Source organism: Serinus canaria, chromosome 2, assembly GCF_022539315.1.
Source record: "Serinus canaria isolate serCan28SL12 chromosome 2, serCan2020, whole genome shotgun sequence".
Taxonomy (NCBI): domain Eukaryota; kingdom Metazoa; phylum Chordata; class Aves; order Passeriformes; family Fringillidae; genus Serinus; species Serinus canaria.
The window spans coordinates 25,961,046-25,987,363 of NC_066315.1; the positions used below are offsets into that span (position 1 = coordinate 25,961,046).

General features: G+C 40.2%; 2 protein-coding genes across 5 annotated transcripts in view; one reads left to right on the forward strand and one right to left on the reverse strand.

Annotated features, from left to right (window-relative positions):
• Positions 1-7,271, forward strand: part of GLCCI1 (glucocorticoid induced 1) — a 51,422-nt gene extending 44,151 nt beyond the window's left edge. Inside the window, 3 exon segments of the mRNA XM_030226581.2 lie at positions 4,051-4,171; positions 5,236-5,438; positions 5,441-7,271. Of these exon segments, the coding sequence (XP_030082441.2) occupies positions 4,051-4,171; positions 5,236-5,438; positions 5,441-5,583 (467 nt within the window). The 3' untranslated portion in view covers positions 5,584-7,271.
• Positions 7,272-19,224: 11,953 nt separating this feature from the next.
• The window catches only part of ICA1 (islet cell autoantigen 1), a 65,532-nt gene continuing 58,438 nt past the window's right edge, over positions 19,225-26,318 (reverse strand). For 3 of the 4 annotated variants that reach the window (XM_030229314.2, XM_050971360.1, XM_050971361.1), the window contains 2 exons: positions 21,863-21,958; positions 19,225-20,169 (listed from right to left, as the gene is read on the reverse strand). In XM_030229314.2, coding sequence (XP_030085174.1) covers positions 20,048-20,169; positions 21,863-21,958 — 218 coding nt within the window. In that variant the 3' untranslated portion in view covers positions 19,225-20,047. The remainder of the gene's footprint in view (positions 20,170-21,862; positions 21,959-26,318) is intronic. The other variant, XM_050971362.1, reaches the window with a different exon arrangement.

The following is a 26,318-nucleotide window of genomic DNA, read 5'->3' on the forward strand; positions in this document are numbered from 1 at the left end:
TGGCTTTAATGCTAGGCTTGCATCAAAAGTCTTCTCTGGGAGAAGTGTGTAGGTGATGATGATAAACAGCCAGTTTTTTTAAGTCATCATAATGGCATTTTAAACTTGTTTTAAGTAAGGTACATAATACTGTGTATGTGACCTTGAACTTCTCATCACAACTTAATTTTTTAAGGGCAAGGTAAAGATTAGGAAAACATGTAGCAGTTTTCCAAGAGAAAGTAATTTCTTCAGAGGTTGCAATAGTGTAGTCAGAAAGGTGCTTTTTGCTCTCATATCATCCAGATACTACAGGCCAGTTGTTCTGAATTAGAATATTGCTTCAAAATCATTAAATTATGGATAAATGAGGGATATGGTTGGAAATTACAACAGAGTAGCAGGTTTGAGGGACAGTTTATTACATTTGTTGTGGCTGTCAATTGCTCTATACAATAAAAACTTGGGAAAGTTTTCACACCTTCATTTTAAAAGCTTTTGTGAGCCTAGAATAAAACCATCACCCATTTTTTTTGGAAGTATGCATTGTATAACCAAATGTAAATTTTTGGTGACTTCTTCTTGTTACTTTTCTAAAGGTTTAGTTTTCCTCTTGATGGAAATAACTGGTATTTACCATTAAAAAGTGGAGTTACTGGTGTTACTAATGGTTGTGGGGCGTGTTGCTGAATAGGAAAGGAGGGTCAGTTTGACTAAGAGACTAAGCAGTGAGAGGAGCCAGTGCTCTGTACAGACACAGCACTGCTTGACATTCCTAAAGCATCTTTTACTTTTTGTGTAAAGCTGTGCTTTGGCATGAGGCCCTCCCAGCTGCCCTTTGGACTCTGTCAGCTGGTGGGTTTACCTTCCTGCAAGAAGCTGTTAAATAATTGAATTTTTCAAAAGCAAGTGAAAGCTGATTTTCAGAAAAGGCTCGCAGTATTACTCTGAACAGAGCAGTGATACTACACAGGATTGATTAGAGCAGATAAGGAAGGGTTGGGAAAGAATGTGTTTTCATGGCACCTGGCTTGATGATTTTGTAATAAAACTACTGGTTTCACTAGATCTGTTTTGTGATACTCTGGTCCATGAAACTGTAATTCAGAGCCCTACATAGCATCCTCAGCAGCTGAGACAGAAATTAAATTCAAAGGCATCTGAACATATAAGCAGGTGAAATCTGGAGGGGTTTCTTTGTATAAATATAAATTGTGTACCCTGTTTTTCAGGGATTTTGATTTAGGTAGCATTTAGTAGTCCCGCTGTTGCTAGCAGGCTCTTCCAAGTAACATGTTCATGAAGATGCTTGTTATATTCTGGGTATCTGATTCATAGTTCTTTAAAGGAAAGTTGTTAGTGTTGTCTTTGGATGGTCTTATTAGTTATTTTTGAACCTATCAGAAGTAATCTCAAGGCTTACTGGCAGTTTCTTGTTTAAGTGTAGTCCCTCAAAAAACTGCTCTACAGATTGTTTTTTATTTACCCCCTTTTGTTGTTCTAATATGTGCAAGATATGATTTCCTGTATTAAGGTTAAAATAGTATTCTTAGTGTTTTAATTACAGTCTTAAAATGATTTCTAGATGAGAGAATATATGTGTTTTAAATATGTGTCCAGAAATTCCATGTGATAGCCTCCATATTGTCTGCTGTGTGTTTGTGGCAGGGAAACTCCTGTTAAAGATTCCAGGATCAGTCACTGTCGATGGGATGGGATGGGATGGGATGGGATGGGATGGGATGGGATGGGATGGGATGGGATGGGATGGGATGGGACACACCGGCAGGGCGCCCCCTGCTGGAGGGAGCCGAGGGCTCGGCCTTGTGGCCCTGGCGAGCCGTGAACGCGCCCATCAGACCCTGGCACAGCACACATGGATGTGTGGTGTCGTCAGGGAATAATGACGGGACAGTTGAGCGCTGCAGAGCTCACAGGATACACAAGTGGAGTCTGGCTTAAGCTGTGAATTCCACCTCTTGCCACTTCACTGGTGGCCTGTGTTCCCAGTCCCTTCTGCTCCTGCCCGAGGCCCGGCTTGTACGCGCGAGTCTCCTCGCAGCCGCGCGTGTTCTCCAAACAGTGCGTGCTGTGCACTCGGGCAAAATGGAAATCAACAACTTCATAAGCTTTAAAAGCAGGGAGGGTAAAGGGAAATACTTGTTTAGCAGCTGTCTCACGTAGAAAGTTTCAGCCAGGCAGGGCTAACTAAACCAAAACCTTGATTGAAAGCTGAACTGGCTAATAGACAAGACTCTTAAATCTTCCAAGAACTGACTTAACTTTGAATTCTGTTTGATTCTTCCCTTGGATGTACTGCCATAGTTTTCCACTATTCAGTGGAATGAACAGTAGTACATTTTATGTCTCTAATTTTTTAAGTAGAAACTTGGATGTTCAATTTTAAATATTAGCAGGAGGAAACAAACTGTCTGGGTTCTGTTAATGATTTCTGTGTTTGGAATGAGTGGTGTGGGCCAACAGTGGAAAAATGCCAACAGGACCATCATGCTCCCAACTTGGCAAATATCTGTATCGTCTCTAAGCATTTTCTGCCTTCGTAGTTAACAGCAAAAATTCTGTAAATAGAAGTTCTGTATTCACTCTACAGCAGGAAAGCACTGACTAATCAATATGCTAATGAGGTTCACTTCAACATTATTTTTTATCTCATATCTTTCACGATAAATCTTCAAAGGGAAGTGTGACATTTGAGTTGATTTGTTTCTTCTTGTAAGAGGAAGCAGAAATGTTTCAAAACATCTAATAATTAGCCTTAGTATTTGAGTCACGGTAATATAATAGTTTGTGTAGATATTCTTTGCAAGCTGTTAAAGACAAATCTGCCCACTTTGGTGAAGTTAAATAATAGTGCTTGAAGCTTGGATGGCTGAAAAAGGAACACACATGCACAACAGGGAAGTAAACAAAAGCTATAAACTTGAGTTAAAAATAATGTACCGCACATTAGTGGAAAGACTTGAAAAGAGCTAAAGCAAGAACAGCTATTTCTCTCCAGTTCAGGTGTATTTGTAAGCTGGTGGGTCCTCGTTAATTTTGCTACTTCATTTTTTAATTGTAATCCTAAGCAGGGAATAGGGAACCAGTAATACCACCCTGGGAGAGATGTTGCTCTTTGAAAAGGTAGAAGCCACTGCAAAAAGCTAATTTTCTGTGGATAGCTATTTCTGTACCTACTTAATTTCCTTAATGCATTTACTATCATGTTGTCAGCGTGACTGTTTAAAGTGAACCCTTTCATAATCTTAAGATTTGAATCTTCTGTGCTTCTATCATTACCAGACTTGAGCCTTCTCTCATACTTTCTGAGAAGTACAAATAAATCTGCCTGTTGCCTTTTGTTCTAGATCTTCTCACCTTTAATTCTAAGTGTGTCTGGCTAAAATACAAACAGGCAGCTGAAGTTACGAAGAATACCTGTATTATAGAGCCAGTAGTGATGAGAGAATTAAACTGTAGAAGCTTTATTCTAGATTCTAAAGCCACTTCACAACTGTGAAGCAAGTGAGATAAGACATTGTAATGATAAGGTAGCAGTACCTGTGTTACAAATGTGTTTTGTTTAGTTCTGACTTCTGAGCAGCTCATGAGGCTAATGAGGTCAATATTCCAGTGAAGAATTGTTTTGAAATAAGATACAAGTTGTATACACTGTTTATACAGTGAGAAAGTGTTTTATCATTACCACTCATAATTCTTCTGCATGTATTATGCATATTACTTTGTTCATTTATGGTTTTTGAACTATGTAATAAAGAATGTATTTGTTTCCAGGATCACAGCTCTGCTTTGTTCCAATTGCAGTGTTCTGGATAAAAATATCCTCCTGTTACGTGTTGTTATACAATAGAGTGCTGCTGCACCGAAGCTGTTACTCAGAAGAAATGTGCTATACAAGGGTGTTAGAAGTAGCCTGCAATAAAGGAAGCGTTGTGGTAGAAGCAAACCAGCGCAGTGGCTAAATTGTGAAAAAAGGCATCTTGTTTGGAAATCGAATTTAATTAAAAAGCACTCTCAATCTCTAGTAATATAACTGCTTTAAATTTTCAGACAGTGGGAGTAGCTCACCGTTGCCCAAGTATGCCTCATCTCCCAAACCAAACAACAGCTACATGTTCAAACGAGAGCCCCCAGAGGGATGTGAGCGAGTGAAGGTCTTTGAGGAAATGTCGTAAGTAATGCCTTTTATATCAGCTGGTATCTGCAAAGCAGTAAACCTGTTTACTGAGCCTATTCAACTGCAGATGAATAAACTATTCCAGCTGATGGGTTTTTCAGGAGCAAACTATTCTTATAGTTTGTGCAAGAGAGAAGTTCAAGTGTTTACATTGGTGTGAAGAGAAAATGGAGTCTTTTACCTCCTTTTGTGCGTTTACAAAAGGCAACAAAAATCCAAGCAGGAAAGATAAGGTACATTAATTTCCTAAGCATTTATATAAACCTCTTTCCATGTATTTTTTTAACATTTTAAATTTTCGTGGCTTAAGCAAAAACTCCCCTTGTCATAATTACCCATTTCAAGCGTAGGTTGCATTTTGATGTGTATAAAACATAGCAAATGGAATGAAACATATGAAAAGTGTTTGTAGATGGTAGTATGCTTATGGCATAGACTTTGCTCAATATTTTTGCTGAGCAAGAAATTGGAAATTAAACTCTTGGACATCATGTCTTTTTTCCCTAGACCCAGCAGTATTTGAGCACAGCACATGCTGTTGAGGTTGCATGCTAAGCTCCTGTGGATGAAAGAATTAAGGAGGGGATGTTTCTTGCTCTAGCAGCATTCGTTGCCTTCTGGGTGGTAAAGGGAGCAATGTTGGATTGTGGAAAAAGCCTCCAGACAAATTATGGAATATGGGAAATGAGAGGTCTGTTTTGGGGAGGTCCTCAAAGGAATTTAAAATGACTAAATGTGTTGTTGCTGCATCGCTTATCAAAGAAGAATTTGTGCCATTCTAAATTAATCGTGGCATTTTTTCATGTGCATATGTACTGCAGATTTTTCGTGCTGGAAGTTGCATGTTTGTCCAGTAATTACCAAGTCATTTTTTGTGATGGTACTATTTTTAATGCTGTGGATCAGTTAGCTGACTGCCAATATGGAAGATGTTTGCCCCTCTGTCCAATTAATCCCATTCCTTGTCATTCACATTTTAGCAATGTATAGAACCACAAAGTTCATGATGTGAAGAGCATCTCTGCTGGCCAGATATATAATCTTTTTTCTCGTTGTAGGTCTCGTCAGCCTGTCTCAGCCCCTCTCTTTTCATGTCCTGACAAAAACAAGGTTAATTTCATCCCAACCGGATCAGCTTTCTGTCCTGTAAAACTTCTGGGCCCCCTCCTTCCCGCTTCAGACCTGACACTGAAGAACTCCCCAAACTCTGGTCAGAGCACAGGTCTGAGCACCCTGACTGTTGAGCAGCTCTCGTCCCGGGTCTCTTTTCATCTCTGTCAGATGACACCAGCACAATGGACTCCCCAGAGACCCCGGTACAGCAGCCGTGCCAGCAGCAGCAGCCGCTCCTGCAGGAGATTCAGACTGAAGAGCATTCCTCTCCTCAGAGCTACGTGTTGATCTAGAGCAAGGTGGAGCAGGCCTCTGCCCCAGACAAGGAGGGAGGAGATCCTAGTTCAGTGACATCTGCATGAGGTGGCAACCTTTCAGAACACCACGGAATACTTAGCAGCATTCAAACAAATATCTCAACACTGTTCTTGGCAGGGACAGAATCCATATTTGGCATTTTTTGTGAGAAAGCAGTAATGCCTGCGGAATCCATATTACATGAAATGTTTTAAGTGGAGACTATGCATTTCATAGTACGTTTGACCAGATTAGTACTGTGTCCTGTGTTCTGTTTCAAATTCTACAGTATAAATAAGCTCTCTCTATATATAAAAAAAATGTTGCCTGTCTGAATAGAAAATGTCTTGCTGTGTTGTGTCCTATGGAAAATACTGTACTTCAGGATTATGTTTACAATTGATCCAGGTGTTTATGTTTCTAACTTCTGTAATACACACAATGCAAAAAAAAAAAAAAAAAATGGCCACAGCAGTTGCACAGTGCCCACCCTATGGCCTAGCTTCAGGTACTTCTCTTGAAGTGTAAACTCAGGTAACTTGGAATGTATATCATATTGGAATATAAAATATTTTACAGCTACAAAGCTAAAGAGGGAACATCACTCTTTTGCCTTTCCTTGTTTTATGCATTATATTTCCTCATTACATTCCACTTTCTTGGAATAAGTGCATTCAGATCCAGGTGAATGATGACCCTGGACATGGGTGAACATGAGGAGAACCAGCAAATCTGTGATGTATATCACTTTGTCATGTGCTTACAAGTAAAACAACTGTTGCATTTACTGTCATTTCAATAGATGTAAAATTGTGGCATTTAAAGGTTTCAGGTGTTGCTCAGTTAATGACTGTTAAACTGTTGCAAATAAAAGTGTTCAGTACTAGGCTGTACATGAGAAACATTCCACATTGTGTGTGAGAGGATTTTGAAAGACAAGAATGTTTTTGTTAAAGGGCAGAAATTCTTTTAGGTTTCACGGGGGGGTGATTGGGGATTTCCTCTCATGGTTTCTGTTGGCAGTTAAGGATGTGAAATGCTACTGTTACTGTCTAAAAGTCAAATTAATGTTTAGTTTCTCTTTTGGAAATGTTCATTCATTTGCTGGTTGGAAATAGGTTTTCAGATTTTGTTGAGCTGTGTTAGATGAGCGGCGTTTTATTTATGTAGTGAGTAATTGTGTTTGGATGAAAGTCCAGAAGTAGCAAGTGGGTGTTCTAAGAGGGGTGGGGAAAACAATAGTTTTAAGTTCATGTTACTTAAAGCTTCTCCCATAACTTTCAGTTTCTTAAGCTGTGTGTGTAAAAGTGTGTTTTCCCCCCTGCTTAAGTGTAAATAAAAGAAAAATCCATGTAAAATAATCCCGGTTTTGCAGGCTGGACACTGTCTCAAAATAGTACATGGCAAGATTGGGTTTGTGACACTCTTCTATTGTACTAGAAAAAGAGGAGCATTGCTTTGAGATAATTTCCTGTGATACCAAGAGAACCCCAAAGGCAAAATAAACTTGATGTTCTTGCTCCATTGCTTTCAGCTCGGTGGAACTGCGTGTATGCTGTCTGTTCCTAAGAGAATAAGGTTCACCATTTCCAGGAATTGAAGAGATTAGTAGCCTGCAGCTACTAGGAGCATTTAAACATGCTCTTTTTTGTTTTTTTCTGCTTTTGAAGATGAGATTGGAGGGGGATGAGAGTGAGCCACCAGTAACTACTCACTAGATATGTGCTTTTTTTGGAGATAAAGCATTGCTTCCTTTTTATTACTGAGTTTTTGTTAACGCTGTCTTACAAGGTGGAATTCACAGCCTATAAAACATCCACTGTTTTTTTACTCCCCTTGCAGAAAATGTAGAAGGAGAGAGATCTGTCTCTAACCATTTTCATGTGAAAAAGCTTATTGAAACACAGCAGCCATCTTTAACCCTACTAATCTCAGGCCTAGGTGAAAACACTATATATTTTATAGACTGAAGATAAAGGGGAGGTAATACTCGTGATGTAAGTATCGATTCCTTTTAATCTTTTTCTTTCTAGACTAACATTGCAGTATGATGACCTTTTTATGCTCTGGCTATGTCCAGATAAGAAATTGTAGTCTCAGTTATTGGTGTTAGGTTTACCAGGGGATATGATGAGTGGTTTTTAGATCAGTGCTGAACTCTGTACAATATTTGCAATGCCATTACATGTTCTTTATATTTTTTTCCATGAGAAACTAAATATTAATTAAAATGCACATTTGTTCTTAGCAAAATTGAAGGTTTTGAACCAAATGTGTTGAAGCTAATGCTTTGCCATGTAAATTTCCCAGCAGTTGTTTATCTCAATTGTATTCTACATCCAGCTGTAGAAATTTGTCAAATATTGTTTAAAGTTTTGTACATAGTTGTACTGTTATTTCTAGCCACTGTGCTGAACAGTATTCAAATTATCACACAATATTGCTTTACACAAGGAAATGTGTGGCTTTTGTTTTGTATTTTTTTTTCGGTATAGAAGTTCTTGTGTCTTATTTAAATAAAAATTATAGTTAAAAAAAAAAGTGGTGGGGACAACACACAAAAGCAGTGGTTCATTTATTTGCTTTGGAAACGCCATAGAAGGAGATTAAGTTTTAATACTGTTCCAAATTTACATCTAGAATAATGCCAACGATGTATGACTGGTGTGCTGTCTTCTAGAACAAGATAATCTTTTATCTGTTGATTTTTACATAATGCTGTACTCAGGAGTAAGGAAACCCCCTTAAAATAGCTGAATGTTTAAATATAGTTTAAATAGCATACTCTATTTCAACATAGCACAGGAAAAAATCAGTTAAGACTTACTTGAAACTGTGTATCTGCTGCTGTGTTTGTGGTATGGCTAATTTCAAGTTATCTGTTGAAAATTATGAAAGCCATTAGATGTTTCACTATGTGAAACTAAACTAAACTTCTTAAGGATGTGGTATAAATCTACTGACAGTCTTGGTTTCATGTTGTTTTGTATGACTCAAATGATTGTCATTCAACTTGCAGAATAATTCTTTCCAGATGGGGGTGGGGGGAAGGAGGAAGAAAGAAGGATAATATTTAAATACATGTAAATCCTCCAAAGTCAGTGTTTACTGAAGAGTGCTATGGTAATAACCATCAAGAATGGATTAATGCTTATTTGTCATCAGTCAGTGGAAATTTTAAGTTTTCAGCATCCTAAAGATTACAAGGTTTCTATGTGACTGTGTTAAAAACATTAACTGGAACTTAACTAAAAGTCCAAGGCCAGAAGTTGGACTTCAATGACCCTTTTGGGTCTCATCCAACATAGGATATTCTGTGGTTCTGTGATCCCACCCACTTAAGGGAATGCTTGATGTCCTTCAGTCAGAAATGGCTTCATTTTATTTCAGCCATTTCATCATCAGCTTGAAGGGGTTCCTAGGGTAACTTTGTGACCATCCTGTCCCTAAATGGATTTGGCTGCAGCAGTTTCAGGCTGTCTTTGAGTGGGAGGCTATTTTCTCAGGAAATACTTTGACAAAAGCCTATAGCTTGCCCTGCAGATGTGATGCAGTTTGTGTCACAGAGAGCTTTTAAGCATCCCCATGAACCTAGGCTTGCCTGGTTAGTCATATTTTGGGGTTTTTTTCCATATACGCCACACTTTGCTGTGTGTAACTCACTGCCTCTGTCTTCCCCAAAGCCAAAACAAGGAGTCTGAAAAGCACTGAGAGTAGAGAGCTAATGAAAAAATTTTGCCTTGAGTTCCTGTTTTGTGAATAAAAGATCTTAGCTTGAGCATATATTTTTCTAGTAATTCATGGCTCTCAAGTGAATGCCTCAGACACTGGAGGTCTGTGTAAGGACAGCCCTTGGCTCTGTATGCTGGGGTAGGGGATAACAGATAGTGAGTGACCTGCTTCTTCTAGGAAACAGGGTGCTGTCTGGAAAGGGATTTCTGGCTTCCTGACAAATTTGCTCTTGGGAAGGGCCAGGGACTGGCACAAGGATAGTCTCAGAATCTTCACAGTATGCAAGGATAAGGAGTAACATGAACAAGAGAAATTGTGATGTCAGCCAACATCTCTAATTTACTCAGTTGTAAGCAAACACCATGGAGGCTTAGCAAAACCAGCTCCTCCTACCCTGGCCTTCCTCCAGGGTACTGGATTGGGATCCTCAGACATTACTTGAGGTACAAGCCAAGCAGTTTGGAGATGACAGATAACGAGTAAAAGTTTACATCAATTACTCTTGTAACAAAACAGCCTGCCTTGCTGTGCAAAATACAGCCATGAAAACACAGATTTGAGGCAGCTCAGCTGGGAGGAAATAGTCAAAGTTCCTACTGTGGATGTCCAGAACCTAAATGAAAGGGAAAAGTGAATTAAAGCTGGGAAAACACACGTATTACACGTACAGTCATCCATACGTGGTACTTGGCTGAAGGAAGTTGTTTGATGAAAGGCTGACATGCAGTTAAAACATGTATCTTGTTTCTGTCTGCATTAGTGTAAGCAGTCCTGGAAAGCTCTAGTTTGGGAGAGACTGTAAGAGGCTCAGGGAAGAGCTATAGGAATGAAGTACTGGAAAAACTAGAAGGTGGCTGTGTAGGAGGAGCTCAACATGATTAACTTCATGGTTGAAGAGTGACTTAATTTCAGTTAGTAAATACCTACACATAGGAAATACGTACTAATGAGCTTTAAGTTTAGCAGACATGGAATATTAAGCAGTAAGAAAATTAAGGTAGATGAATTCATACTAAAAATGTGGATTTGTTTTAGCACTAAAAATGTGGATTTGTTTTAGCACTAAGTATAATTAATTTCTGGGTGAACGTGCAAGAAAAGATTTTTGTTTCAAGTATTGATATGTTTAAAATGAGATGATTTTACAAAGGATGTGTTCAAATATGGTTTTTATAAGCCTTACTAACTTGTGATTATTTGGGGTATTTTACATTTCAATTGATGGTTAAGAGGTGAAATTTTTTAACTACCCTAAGAAACACATGCTGCAATATTTTCAGCTAGGGTGTTAACATATCTTTTAAAATGTCTGGAATAAGGTTTTGAGGGTAACTTTTGGCTTCTGGGAATTTTTGGTGTGCCAAACATGAATGAGGTCTCCAGTAATGTAGAGGTAGTTGAGTAGCTTTATTAGTTCTTTTGATTTTGGCACTTCCTCTATAGTGCTGTAATTATGAAGAGGTGGTAAGAAACGGGAGAGTAGGAGTTGTCTTTTTGGAGGGCAACAGGTCCCAGAAATAATGTGTTACTCAAGTGGGGCTGAGATAGGGAGTTTCCTCAGTAAGGGCCACATTGGAAGTGAGTGAACATGTAAGTTAAACTGCAAATTCAGTTGATGACAAGAAAGAAGAGCAATTAGATGAAGCTGGATAGAGAGCTGACCCCATTTTTAAGAATAGTTGAAATTTTATCTGAGGTTGTAAGACGTTCTGATGGGAAATTTTTAGGCTGCCTTGATCTGTAGCCTGGAAAGCTCAGAGGCAGAGGAGCTGGAAGCCTTGCAGAAGAGAAGATTGTGTGATCTCTTCTCCCCATTGAATTAGAGACTGAGCTTCATAACAAAGCACAATTAGGGTAATAACTGCCTGTAGAAAAGTAAGGGTGTGTGTGTGTGAGATTTATTTTTGTGTATGTGCACAGAGAAGTGTGTGTGTGTGGTTAAACTTTTCAGTGCTTTGTGCAGCTGTTGGTTGAAAATAAGGTTTGCTCAGGGCAGTAGCAATACCCATGGCAATCTATTTCTTGTACCTTTGTTTTTAATTTTTACTTCTCCAAATAAGTAATAAGTAAGTAGCATCATGTAAATCCAGACTGCCTGGTGTAAGTCATGTTAACTAAAACCGGGTGTCCACCTGCTTTCTGCAGGTGAGATCTGAGTGCTCTTGAGATTTTTATGGACAGAGGTTCTTTCTCCAAGGAGAAGAAAGCTGAAAGAAACTAGACTTCCTGTTCAAGTTTGTTGCCAAAATCTGGGTGATGCAATTACTCCCGTTCTGAGTTTTATTTGGATAAGAATTTCTCGTTGTGCCCTATCTTTGTGATGCAGAGGTTTCTCAGAGAGCTGCAGCTTCCCTTTGCATAAGGTTGGTGCTATCCTTGGGCTTGTTACATAAGGAAGTCGGAACTCATTCTTGTGAAAGATTTAGAAGGGGTGTTGCCTTTGGAAACTAAATACTGTTATTAGGAAATGGGAGGTGGCAGGGAGAAGCACTTAAATCTGCTTTTGTGATTCCTTTGGATTCTAATTCACGTCCTGACAATGCTGAGATCCATTCATTTTGAGATCAGTTGCTGAAAATATAGGAAGCTTCAGATGTAGATTTCCATCTCTGTGACAGTACAGGGATGGCACCATACTACCTACTTTCACTGCATGGTTATATTTTGGATGGGACATTTTAAGGATTGTTCACTTCATTCAGGGGCTCTCGTTCATGAAATGAGTTTGGTACAATGGTGGATCTGGTTTTGGTTCTAGTGGAGAATTCCAAGGAGACAGTTTAAACACTTTCTGGATTGAGTACCTAAGAAATCTGTGCTCTTCTAAGGGAGGATTTTCTGGTTTTCCTCTTCTGCAGGGGAATACTAAACTTTTGGGGGTAGGAGAGTGATGAAGATGGGAGCAGTAGGTCTTGCACTTTGTAAACAATGGGAAAGCAAAGGCAGCCTAGGCCCCTGATTTGGAGGGCAACCTTGAATATCTGTACTGGTATGTACAGGATGTTCTTTGGGTTAGGAACACAGCAGATGCCTTAATACTCCAGAGGAGTATTAGCCTGGATAAATGTCATTTGTTCTATAAATCAGGCCATCTGTAGATTGCAATCTGTCCCTTTGGTTGTGTCCTGGCTGAAAGGCTTTGAATGCTGCTCTGTATCATAATTTGCCTTTGTATTCAGTAGGTGAGAAAATGTGCCTCCAGACTGGACAACAAACTGGTACCTCTGTCAGGTGCAGGGGCTTCGTGGCACTGGCTCTGTCCTGTGGGTGCAGGTCTGCCAGAGCAGCAGCAGTTGTCCATCTCTCAGCCTTCCCCATCGTTGAAGTTTCTATTTCCCACTGTGGTACGTGCAGGCTCTGCTGGCTCCTCCTGCATGGGAGTCTCATTTCCACCATCTCTGGTGACTGGGAGATGTCTCCTTGTTGCAAACTAGGGGGAAAACCTGCAAACCTGGGCTCCTGCAGCTGTTGGGAGTTGTGGCAGCATGGTGGTGGTGTTGTACACTGGGGACAGGAACATGATCACCTGAGTCATGGTAAAACTGGCCCTAAGCTACTTGATGCTGTAACGGGTCAGGTGTTTGGGTTGTTTTTTTGTTCTTTTTTTTTTCTGATAGGCCCTGGTGCAGTAACTTAAGCACCTTGATAGAGATTTTGAGATTGCTGATGGTGTATATATTGGATTAATCTTCCCTGAAGAAAGATACTTCATTTTGGCAGTTGGCCCTGCAGAAAATAACTTGGTTTGTAATGGTGCTGCTACACATCAGGACTTACTTTGGGCCTAGAAAAGCATTTTCTTGTATCTTGAAACACTTGCCTTTTTTCACTTGGATAACAACCACTAAAGAAAACAACACTACATACCTCAACCTCAATTAAGCCCTGCATTAAATACTTCACATGCTTATGGGGAACAGAAAGGGAACCCAAACCACTTATAGACAAGCTGCACTGTTCATTAAAAACCACCCCAGGACAAACAGTTCAATCTGCTCCTCCAAATCTCAAGCAGGAAAATTACCATTATGGATTTTTAGTGTTTTTCAATGGCATTTAATATTTGCTAATAGAATGGGCTGATAAAATGGATGGGGACAAGAGAGGGGCTGTAAAGCAGTGTCAGTGCAGCCCTTCCTGAATGCCTGTTTGCTTTTTAATCTTATTTCCTTTTATACTTTGTTTCAGCAACATTCCCATGGCTTAAACTGCAAGCAGTGAGATGGACCTGCACACTCTGAGATCTAGCCAGGCTTTGAAGCACAGCAGTAGTAACTTATGAACATTGCAAAGGCTGGTAATGCCAAGAGGTCTCCTCCCTCCAAGGAGAGGAGACCTGGGTCACTTGCCTTAAAAATGAAAGCAAAAGCTGCAAAGTGCTCAATGCTGCGGGGGAGGTGGGGGGAGGAAAGGTTAAGATTTAACAAAAGCAAGATTTTGTTCAAGTCAGGTGTCTTGTAATCATTCCCCTACATGAAGAGCAGCAACAGCTGTGAGTATCTTGCCTGTGAGTTTGGCTGTGGTTTGGTGACAAGTAGAGGTGACCACAGGTCTTGCCTGAGGGCTGTGTTGTGCTGCTGGTATCTCCCCACCGTGCAGCCTCACACCCCTCTGCAGCCTCTGCTGCTTCAAACTTTTTTGGGGGGGTGGGGGAGGGTGGCAAGTTTTCAGCCAGATCAGTGCCATTGCAGACTTTTCCAGCTGGAAATGACCTGCTAGGACAGTGGTGGCCCATGTTTAGATGGGTTTGGGATGCTCACAGCCCCAGGCCCTGGGCAGGCTTCTGTGACTACCAGAGCACAGACTGGCTCTTGGGGAAGAGCCTTGAATTGCTCCTGTGCCTTGGGCTCTTGCAGCCATGGCTGCTGACTCCAAATCCAGGGAAAACCTTGCAGAAAAGACTGGATCAGCCCAAGACCCAGCTGAACTGCAGATCAGAAAAATACCCCATGGGGCTTGTCTCATGTTTTTTGTTGCCTTCTAAAAATCTTTCTGAGACTCAAACTCAGTGAGGGCTGCTCTCTGCTGTCAGGCTTTGGTGTTCTGAAGCTCTGGTACTCAGGTTCAAGGTGGAGACGGTCATGGGAGCACCACACAGATTGCCAAAACAGTCCAGAAAAATCAGCAGCTCTAACAGTAAAGTGGCTCATGATTTCAGTTCCTGTATTTTATGTGTCAGTGGTTTATTCTGAGGATTGTACTTGGAATAATAGGAGTTTGGGCTTTTTCCTTGTCGCATCCTGCTCCTGTTGCATTCAGCATGCTTGTTTCCTGCAGCCAGCTGTTATCCACCCACCTAGATGGAGACAGGGTTGGATGATTTAATTGTTTAGCACTTCTAAAGTTGTTTTTTACCTTGCTCCAGCCTATTGATGAAGCAAGCATACGGCTTCTAACACCTGTCCTCAGGCCTTTCCTACTGCCACTATAGCTGTAAAATAAAAGAAGCACTCCACAAAGTAAGCTTCTGGGATAGATGAGACTAAAGAGAAGACTGGCTGTAACTTCTTTAACAGCTTAGGTAGGTCTGCTCTCCTAAAATTGCTTATCTACTTTTTTCCTAATTTTTTGGGGTATTCCCTGTCCCAAAAAGGATTCCAACAGCAACCGGTGTAAATAGCTGTCCGGTAGTGTCAGCCAGGCTTCCACCTCTAAGCTACAGCATGCTTCCCTTAATTTAAATGTAACTTTTTGCAAGCAGATGAAACTTCAAACCCACTCTGGATTAATTACAAGGCTGGGCCCATCGAGCTTTTGCTGTGGTAGAACAGAGTTAGAAGTTGATGCAGCTGCTGGGAGCTGAACACTGCTGTCTGGCAAACAGCGGCCTCCTCGCTTGGTCACGGACTCGCAGAATTATTTGCATTGGCAGGGACCTCTAAAGGTCTTCCAGTCCAACCCCTCTGCCATGGACATTTTTTTATGAGATGAAGTTTTTCATAGTCCCATTGAACCAGACCTTGAACATTTCCAGGGCTGGGGCATCTGTCACTTTCCTGGCCAAACAGTACTAATGTCTCACCACAAAAAATTTCTTATGTGCTATCTAAACCCTACACTCTTTCAGCTAAAAACCTGCCTCTTGTCCTCAGGCCCCAGTAAGGTCTGTCTCAGTCTTTCTTACAAACTGTATCTATTCAAAAGAAAGCCCCACATTAAAGTCTCCCCCCCAGAGACTTCTGCATCCCAGGGTGAACAACCCCAGCTCTCCCAGGACAGCTGCTCCAGCCCTGCTGACTGGTTTCATGGCCCTCCTGTGGACCACTCCGGCAGAGAGAGCTCCTGTGCTGGCAAGCACCTTGTCTGACTTGAAGGAAGGGCCATACTTTAGCTCTTAGGGTTGTAATTAGTAAGTAAGGGGAAAAGCCAATTTTATGCTTGGGAGAGCATTGTTAATGAATGGCCAGGTACTGCTCTGATTGACTGCAAGGCCAGTCTGCCTTGGTGCTGGAGGCTGGCTGGGCACCCAAGGCCAGACTTGCTGGACCTGCAGGGCCGGTTTGGCCACGGTGCCCTTGTTTACTGTCCCAGGAGAGGCTCTGTGCCTGTGCACTCTGTGTGTGTGCTGTGCTGGGCCAAGCACAGCAGAGGGAGGATGGCAGCCCCAGCAGCTCTGCTGTGCTTGGTTGGCCTATGAGGTGCTAGATCATCTCAGCATTTCGGCTGCTCAGCTGAGACAAAGCCTCTGCTGCTTGGCTGTTGGCAAGCCTGGTGGTTGCTCTGCTTCCTGCCTCCCCCATATGGTGGCTTGTATAAAGTAAGATACAAGGAGCAGAAGTTGTAAAAGTAGGCTAACCAGAGGGGTATTTGCAGTAAGTGCTTGGAAGGAAGCTTGAAGAAGTGAGGAGGGATCCAATAGTGGCAGCTGCACCTGTACCATGTTCATTCTTGCTGCTGCTCTGACATGTGAGCATCTTTGGGAACTGCACTGAGAGAAGACAGGATCCTCCAGCTGCCCTTCCTGTGTTCTGGAGCTATTTGACTCCACATACTCTCAACACCAGAACTGCACCGTACACCCACCATTCACTCCTTGGTGCTGCTCATCCAGTATCCCCTGGCACTCACAGTGGGATGTGGTTGGAAGGATGCAGATAGCAGTTTACAGAGGCCCCAGGAAAAGGCAGCATGATGCCAGCACCTGGTAACTGTGTCAGCCATTTGGGGAAGGCAGGTGGCTGCTTGTGGCCAAGTGGTCCTGCTTCAAAGTACATTAGTGTCATGCTGTGCAATGCTGGATATGGAAACAGCAGAAAGGAACAAGGTAAGTCCTATTCTACTCTGTTGAAATAAATCATGGTCATTTCAAAAGGCCAGAAAAGTTGCTTTAAAAAGTTACTTGTTAGTTTTTTCTATGAGCTGTTCAATTGCCAAGGCTCACAGTCCAATTCCTCCGAAGCAGCTGCTCGGAAATTTGTAGAAACCTTGAATCATCAGATCAATTACATCAAATTTAATAAACTTCACAATAAGGACAGTTAATCAATTGCCACTGTTTTCATCTGCCATAGAGGTTCTGCAGCTGTTTTTATTTTAAAACAATCCACTACTGAATCAGCATATGCAACTGGAATGAAGCATATTAAATCAAGATGAACTTTATGTGTGTAGAAAATCAATCTGTAATTTTACCAGGATGATGAACTGCCTTGCTGTCCCAAGCCTGAAAGCACAGCACAGCCCTCTCAGTGGCACTGGCCTGGGAGTGACTCCACAGCCCAGGCTGGTGACAAGAACGTGCCAGACACTTCTTTATTAGTAGGGAAGGGTTGTTTGTAGCTCAGTACTTTGCATTAACAATGTCTATTTGCAGGATGGTAGCCTTCTGCTCTGTTTTTCAACTTCACTAAATCTTTATGATGATAATGCATTGTACACAGGGATTTAATTACTTTTCTTTAAGCAAAATCAGTTACATTTTAAATACCTCTGGCTTGTTTTTTATTCTTTTTTTTCATTTGAAAGTGCGAAAAATTGCACTGCAAATTATTCAAAGCTTAAGTAATTTCAAAAATTACATATTACAAGAAATCAATGCTTAATATGAACTACTAGGTAGTGCAGTTTGTGTGAGGAAGAGGGAAAAGAAAAACCCTGCACCAGTGGTTTGCTTTGTGTAAAAGGGAAAATGATTCTGATGCTTTCCTACCTAAAAACAGGATAAGGATTTAGAACATCATTAGCTGAACTTCTGCAATGCTCTTAATTGTCTCAGTAAGGACAGGAGTATGGGTTTTTTGTGCCTTGTTTTGGCTTTTTTTTTTTTTTTTTAATCCTGATGTCTAGAGTCTGTGACCTAAAGAACAAACAAACATTTTTTGAGCCTTTAAGAACAGTTAATTGGCTGTTTTGAACTCAATACAGCCTCCTCTCTGCTTTACACCTAACTGCTTCAGCTACTAAAAATGCTGGAGTGAATTGTCCACAAGTGTTTTAGAAACTATCCAGACAAATGTAATCCATGGCAAATTGCAACCACAGACTTGCTTGAAGTTGCAAGAATCTGCTTAATGATTTTGTGGTAACCCAGCTGGGCTGAAGAGCAGCCTGGCTCTCCCTCGAGCTCCTGACACAAACATTTTTGGCATTGCAGATAATTACAGTTCGGGATGGAGAGGATTTCAGGCAAACAGTCTCTGTTATGAGTAGTACAAACTAGTACCCCTAAGTGTAAGTGCACCCCAGTGTAAACCTTAAGCATTTCCCAGTTAATCCACTTTGTAGGTGTCTTATTTACTGCCAGAATTGCAGCCCAAAGTTGTGAATTCAGCCCCCTTTTGGTGCTCAAGGATGTTACAGAGTGCAGGACGCTCCCTCACTGAGCAAGGAGCTGCCAGTACCAAAGAGTAGCAAATACAATGGAAGGAACCAAGAGTGCAGCACTGACATCAGATTCCAGGTCTTACATACCTCAGGGCCCCAGCTGGGCTGGAGACTGTGCAGAGAGAAGATCAGATCATCTTTACCCATTAGACATGAAAATCTTCTCCTAAGTATCTGAAGAACTTCTCTGGCAACAACTGAAGTACTCTGACACGTCCAGGTGATGAGATGGGATGGGATAATGAACATGATAGTTTGAACAGGGATGTTTAAAGCTTGCTGAGGGTTAGTCCTGATGAACTCTGTCAGTCCAACCTCACATCCACTGCTAGCACGTGGCTTTTTAGATCGGAGGCACCAAAACCACATTACTGCTGCTCAGTGCACACATCCAACAATGTTCTACTGCACTCAAGAAGAAGTTGGCCAATTCAGTGAACTTGTACATTTATAAAGTTACTTTCAGGTACTTAGTTGCCTATTAGACCATGAAACAGGGATTAACTGAGTGTAGAGATAACTGGTTGTGAAACACTTCACCAACATAAAAAGAAAAATCAAGCAAATGAAAAAAAGGCTGAATATAATAAATTGTAAAGTGAGTCCTGTACAGTACATGGAGCTTGTGATCTTTACTGGCTAGTGACACATCCTCAGGGTGCACCAGGGGATGTCCAGGCTGGACATGTGGAAGAATTTCTCCACTGAAGGGGGGGGGGGGGGTCAGGCATTGGGATGGGCTGCCCAGGAAAGTGGTGGAGTGCCTGGAAGTGTTCAAAAGACAAGCAGACATAGCATTGAGTGCTGTGGTTTAGCTGGCAGGGGAACTGTTTGTTCCAAGGTTGGACTCAGTACTCTTGGAGGACATTTCCAACCTTTATGATTCTATGAGCCTCTTCTCCTTCTTTTGCAGGGAAGTAAAGGGACACCACATTGAGTTCAAATTTTCTCACTGGCCTTCCTTCTGCATTACTATTGAGAAACAAAGGGTTCAGTACTGTCTGCAAACTGGTCATCTTTTATCTTCAGATGCTTGTTACGTATCAATTCAACAGCACACCAGCATTCTAGTGGGAATGAAGTTGTGGTTTTTGTCAAAATCATTTTATTAAAGAGTTAATGTCACAACAAGCTTAAAGTAACACATGCTTCAGAAATAAACTGGATGAAAGATTCTCAGAACAGAAACAGAAATGGATTGAAGGCATGGCAAAGCATCCGTTCTAAGAAACTTCTGCAAACAAGTGCGAATTCTGTTGGTGCAATGGAGAAAAAAACTCAGAAAAAGAAGCCTCCTGGGCATGACTTCTCTTTATGTTTATGTAGTGCAGTTTGTCAAATAAGTTAGATTGGAAAGGGCACAATTTCAATGGCTGCACAGACCCAAATGTACTTCTTCAATATTTAGCTCCAGCACAGGTTTTCAACTGTGAGTACTAACAGAAAAAATTTAGTTGACATCTTAACATAGCAGTAATAGATATATTATATACATGATAGATGTTTGACTCATGCAGCCTCTTCAGTTACATGATTTTTTTTTTTTAATTTACTCAAGAAACATTATAAAAAAATAGGTCTGCGATTTGTATTTCACTCCGGTGTTAGCTCCACATCACCCCAGGCAAAGACAGTGTTTCAGCAGACAATCTAATTTGGCAAGAAATCTGCCCTAATTCTTAACCTCATTTTTGTAAGTCCACATAGAAAATAAATGCGAACTCTTTATACAAAACAAGAGCAAATAACTGTACCTATAGAAAAGGGGATTAATTCCCTTTAGTTTTATTATCATGGCACATACTTTATAGTTTCACAACAGCATACTAATTTTCATTTAGTTTTTTTTAAACTCCAAAATAGTGTTGATGAAGGGAAGAATGTGAGTTACCAGAGGCAGCTGACTCATGCATTAAGCAATTCATGTTCTTTATCAGTTTTCCCAACAGCATCAGGATTGGATAACGGGTCAAGGTCAGCAAAGAGACTGAACCAAGCAGTCAAGTCTTTAGGATTCTTTGTAGATTCTGGAAAGAAAAGGAAAAAAAAGAAAGAAAAAATAAATGCATAGACTTGTCAGCTATTTTAAAACAAAACTGACTGGATGTTTGACTGAGGTCAAACAAATGCCATGCTATTGTTTAATATTACCAAGGGCACTTCTGACAAGAAAATCAGAATGAGTGATTGCATTTTAAAACACTATCTTTGTCAGAATATAGAACTTTTGTAAGAATGAATGTTTTACATGTCAGCTATGTATATGGCTCCTGCCATGATAAGTACAGGAACACTTTAACTAGAAATAGAAACAATCTCACTCTGTCTAGCTTTGTTTCATGAAAGGTATTTGAGTGTGCCCCTGCATGCCTGCAAATAAGCAAAAGGAAAGTGAAGGCAAATTTCACTTTCAAGCTCTCTAGGAGGACTAAATTCCTTTGCCTAAATCCATTTCATGTGGCTGTTCCGTCCCCCCTGTATGCAACCAACAAGGTCATTACTCATCTAGAATGAAGTTTTAATGGGAAGGCACTGGCTGGAGAGAGAAAGAGAGGGGTTATATTTGATAGGCTGTCCCCAGTAGTTTAATTCTGATGGATAGAGAGAAAAATGTGAATAGGGAATATATCCAATAGCAGCTGGAGTATTGCACCTTGTGTCCACATTGATATATGCATTTCATAGAGGTCATCTGCCTGCTTTTATTCCAACTGGGCAGATGTTCAGGTTAAAGCAGTAACAACTTTGGCTGCTATGAAGAAGGTACATCTCCACTTGCCTTTTTTTTGTGGCCCTATGCCCAACATGTATTATACTGACAGAGAAATAAGATATGCTCTTCTCTCAGAGAGATAATGGCACATGAAAGCTTTCTTTGTAACACAAAGAATTTACAGACAAAATAGGCTCTGCCTGGCATGACACTCCTCTTGGTACCTCCCACTTTCAGAACCGCAGATTCCCAAATAGCTGAAGGCCATTCCTTTTGCTGGTCCTGTGGCTGCATAATCACACTGATTTCCAAAACAGTTTCCAAAACACCTTAACCTTATTTTTGTTTTTTCTGCTGAGCTGAAAAATCTCGGGAATACATGTCACCCCTTTCTTCTGTATCACCAAATGTGAATGCACAGAATTGGCTACAAGCTGGTTACAGAATTCAACATAATTCTGGTTCACTAATCCAGAAAATCCTAGTCAAAAATCAGCAGGCCATTGTCCCAGTAGATGGCAGGACTATGCACTCTTGGCTCAGCTTCAACAATTAAGTTTTACATAGATGATTACTGATATCATGTATATTTATTGAAAAAAAATTGCAATTAGGGCCCCTCTGCCTTATCAGCAGCCTGTATTTTAGCAACAACGCTAAATCTTAGAGCTTAAAAACATTGTTTAGCTCAAAGTGCATGCAGATGCTATTCTGTGTGAGTCTAATTTAAAGTAGGTAAAAAAACCTGTAGCTGCAACTCCTTTGTTATTTAGTAAATTACTCTTTTGACATGAGATTAGCACTAAGCCTACCAAAAATATACATACACACATATATCATACACCTAATCAAGGTGAAACAGAGTGATCAGTGAGCACAAGATTGAGCTGTAGCAACTACAAAAATAAGTTTTGTTACCACAGTTACTGGGAAGACATGAGACACTTTACAAAATACATGAGCTAAAAGGAAAAGCCAAGTAACTGGAAAAAATATATGATTATCACCTTTCACAGGCGTCTTGCCATCACTCACATTCAGGCTGTGTGGTTTCTGTGTTGGCTGTGGTATTGATGGTGGGCTCACACTGCTGGCTGCCCATCCTAAAATTCAGTAATACAGCAGTATTAGCATGAGGAGTTCCTCTGTTAGCTCCAACACCCCAGTGTCTGGCAGCATCAGACAGAGGAGCAGAGTATTACGTTTATGGCCATTCGTATCTGTCCTCGCACACACAAAGTCAGCAGTCAGACCTGCACAGGAGCAACACCCTTTACAAGAGAGTAGCTCTAGATCACTTTCATCATCTCCAGCTTCAGGCAACTACACTTTTTTCAAACCTTTCACCTGGCTAGAAAATATTTTTGTTTCTCTTACTGAATCAGTTAACACACAGTCACAGAAAAGCCAGTTCAGTAATCAAGTCGAACACAGCTGTAGGGAAAAGAATCACTTACATTTGGGTAGAAATACCACACATAATAAACATTTTTTCCAAGTCCAAAGACTTTCATTTCATCCATTGTTCCAGACAAAACCTTATTTAGAGGCCCTAAATTTTTTTGTTAATTTTGAAGTAATTCTGGAAAAAAACCCCATAATTCATTGCAAAACACTGAAGAATTAAATTCAAGATTAACTACTTCAAGTTAATTTAAAACTACATTTTAATGGACTATTTCTTTTTTCTCTTTATTTGAAAGGAGATTCTCAGCAAGAAGAGAGCAACTATGCAGGAAAAAGGAAATAATTTTTTTGTTCTTACATGCATATTCTATATACAATGATAAATTGTATTTATCATTACTCCAAAGGGTAATGATAAATACAATTAACAAGCCCAGATGAACAGGCTGGCAAAATGAATTAGGGGTAGCATAATGAGGAAACATATTAGGAATAAACCCAGTATTTTTGTCCCTTGCTTAAGATATTTAAATTCATGTGCTCTATTACATTTAGAGGACTGGAGATAGTATTTCTAATTTAATTAATTTATCCTTTAAGTTTGGCCTGGTCAATTATCCATCTAATTTGGCAGTATCACAAACAGGATGCTCATCTATGCACCCAGCTACCATTTCCTTATTCAGTCTCTTTTTTTCTACAAGTGAATGCTTTCACATCCTTTTTTACTCTTTTTGTCTTCCTCCCCTTACTTTCTGCTCTTCTGGGAGCCCTGTCAGATATTGGCACCCAGCATCCTCACAGGTAATGCAACAACCACATCAGTCACACCAACCCTTTCTCTCTCAGTAGATTATTCTCATCACTCTCTGATCTTACCTTGCCTATAAAAAGTCTGAAGCCCAAGCTATGTTATAAAAAGAAGCAAGATCAGTTTTTCTGTAAAATCACATGAATTAGGAAGGAAATTTAAAGCCACAAACATCATCTGTATCTACCTCTAAGGAAACTAACCAAAAACTTCTTCAAAATCTGGATGCAGAGTGCTCACATGTATGTGCTCTAGAGAAAGGTGATAAAGGCTTGTGAGCCAGCTTCTGCCCTCTGAAAGTGAGGTCTTAGAGTTTAATCTTTCAAATAAGTAAATCTGAATGATAATAATGGAAGGCATGGCATTTCCCCTGCAGAATGACATACTTTTCCAGGCATTTTCTCTCCTCGTGTTACAAACAAGAATGGCAGAGGACAGAACACACAACTACAGTAGACTGCAAAGCTTTTGTGTGCTTGGAGATGCATTATGAGAAAGTGTTTGATATGGCAATGACTGACAACAGGTAAATTCAGCTGCTTAAACAAAGAGGGCCAAATCCTGATCTGATAGAAATGAATGGGAGCTCTGCCAGAATCTGTGCAGGTCCCAGTGACTTCAGAAAAATCAGGACCTGGCTCCTGATGACATCACTGATGTTCCTTTACACTGGTTTGTTTGGCAGGTCAGAGAGCAAAACACTTCAGACAGTGAATTCCTTTGGAGCCCTCCCTCTTTCTGAGTCCCTGGATTAAGGCCTGGTAGGCAGCACATGCGTGAGAGATGCTGTGGCCTGGCTGTTATTTAATGAAATGCAGGTAGCTCACTTAGAAAACAAGAATCACCTAAAAATAGCAATAGAAAATCCAACCAAATACAATCTAGAAAATATGTGATGCTTTCATAATGAAATTACTGATTTATGAAGGTACTGGGAAAGACTGACAAAGAATTTTTATGAAATACTTTCATGAATTAAATTTTCAGTGAGCTACAGAGAACAACTCTGCCTTTCAAAACCAAACCACAGCCTATCAGTTTGAAAGCAGTTGTTGGCCCTAAGCCTGTTTTGGTTTGCCAGGATGGCTTTGTTACGTGACCAGACAAAAGGTTATTGCCAAGACAGCAAGGAAACCAAACAGCTTGCTGTTTAGCAAGCATCTTCACCAACACTGCAGTGATTAAATTTAGAAAAGGAAATGGTGAGCTGTGCATTTTCTTATGAACTAGAATACAAGCACATCTAGGGAAGATAAAGAAGAGCTCTTAGTGGTACAAATGTGTAAGTAAAATGAGGCCATAAACATCACGAAAAGAGAAAGCCAACATTCCCTCTGAAAAAGGAGAAAGGCAACTGAACTACAGAGCTGTATCTGGAGGAGAATCTAAAAGAAATATTGGGAGCATGCTCTGTTTCTATTATACACACACACACACACACACACACACACACATTTATATGCATTTTAAACCAGCACCTGGTAGCTCCATAGCAATTCAGAGTCCCATTGTGCTGGATCCTGCCTATAAATACAGCCAGAGAAACCTCTGAGCTGGGAATTCCTGACTGTAACAGTTTATAACCTGCATAGCATTGTGCCTGTTTTACAGATTAAGATCTGAGGCAGAGAGAAAACAAAGCCCCAAAGATTTATGAGCATGCTTAATGTAAAATAAGTAAGTAATCCCACTGAAGTTAATAGAAAAGTTAATGTGCTTAAAGTTAAGCATGTGAGTTTTAAGAATCTTTATGGTCTTAAGGCCAAATTCACACAGGAAGTATGCAACATTGAGGCTACAATGTAGCACCTCACTGAATAATTATTAAGCAATCCTACCAGTTAGAGAAATAAATGCAGGAGATGTTTCACAAGTCCTCAGTAAAAATATATTTCATATATTCTAATATTTCAAACCTGTATGTCTGGATATGCTTATACTCCAATTCGTATTAAAAAAAAATTATCTCTTCCCATATTTAATGATAAGGTCAAATTCTGAAAGAAAAGTTGTGAAGTGAACTGAAATGTAGTTTAAGATTAAAACTGAGTTTTTACAAGATATAAAATGGACCAAATTTCATCTTCTCTTAAAAAATAGGAAACAAAATCTTGGGAATATTTAGAAAGTGAAAACAAGAAACAAAACATTTAGAAAGATTATTTTCAGATACAATCACTCAGCTGATTAACCCTGACTTTCAAGTGACGGTACATAAACTGCCACAATCTTCTGCCAAAACCTTGGAAACCCATTTGAAAACATCCACATATTTTATGCTTTATTAATTTTTTTTTTACTCAAAAGGTTTTGGAGTACCATGTTGACTGGAATGGATTTTCCATTGCTACTATTCCTTGAATGCAACATTACTGAATTCTGATTTTGAAGTCCGTAACGCTGCACCCAATGCCAGTGCAAATGAAAGCTAATAGCCACATCAGAAAGGATTGCACAACTCTGCTTGCCATTTGTAACTAAAAAATGCTTTTCCTTTAAAAACACATCTACGTTTAAAAATGGAAATTGCACTGAAATGTAAAATATACTTAAAAACATGTAAAGCTGAGGAAAAAAAATCAATCTCGTAATATTTCTGTTGCAATTTTTAGAAATTTGCTTAAAAACCATGAACCTTATAAAACTACATCTAAACCTGTGCATCATTAGAAACGTCATTCTCCCATTTTTCATCTAAGTGCTGAAGCCAATGAACTGAGGTATCTTGCTTTAGGGTGGCTGGTAGTAACTGTATTAATTATAAAGTAAATCTGACTTTCTTACTCCTGCCAAAATGTCACAGGTCATTTTACCTCATGTATGACTCTTCCAGTTGCATGGGTTCCAAGAAATAGTCTCCAGGATAGGATCAGCCTGCTACTGCTTCCTATTTTGCTCTTCCCCAAGTGAGATTTAAATGACTTGGGACAGAGCCCAAACAGGCAAGGTCCCCTCCAGCTTGCAAAGCCCTGCAGAAGATCCAGCCAGACTGCAAGGTGCACAAAGGTAGGTGCTGTTGGCTGTTTATCACCAGCCTGCCTTCCTCCCTCTCTTCCTTCCTCAAGGCCAAAGCAGCAGTAGAAAAGCTCTGCCCTGGTTCCCCTCTTTTCTTTTCCCCAGCAGTAGCTTGGAAAAGCCAAGAGAATTAACAGCAGAGAAGAAAGAGGAGGGAGAGAGAGTTGCATCAGTAACCAGCCTGCAAGAGAAATCCACCTATATGGATGATAGGATAAGACAACCCATGC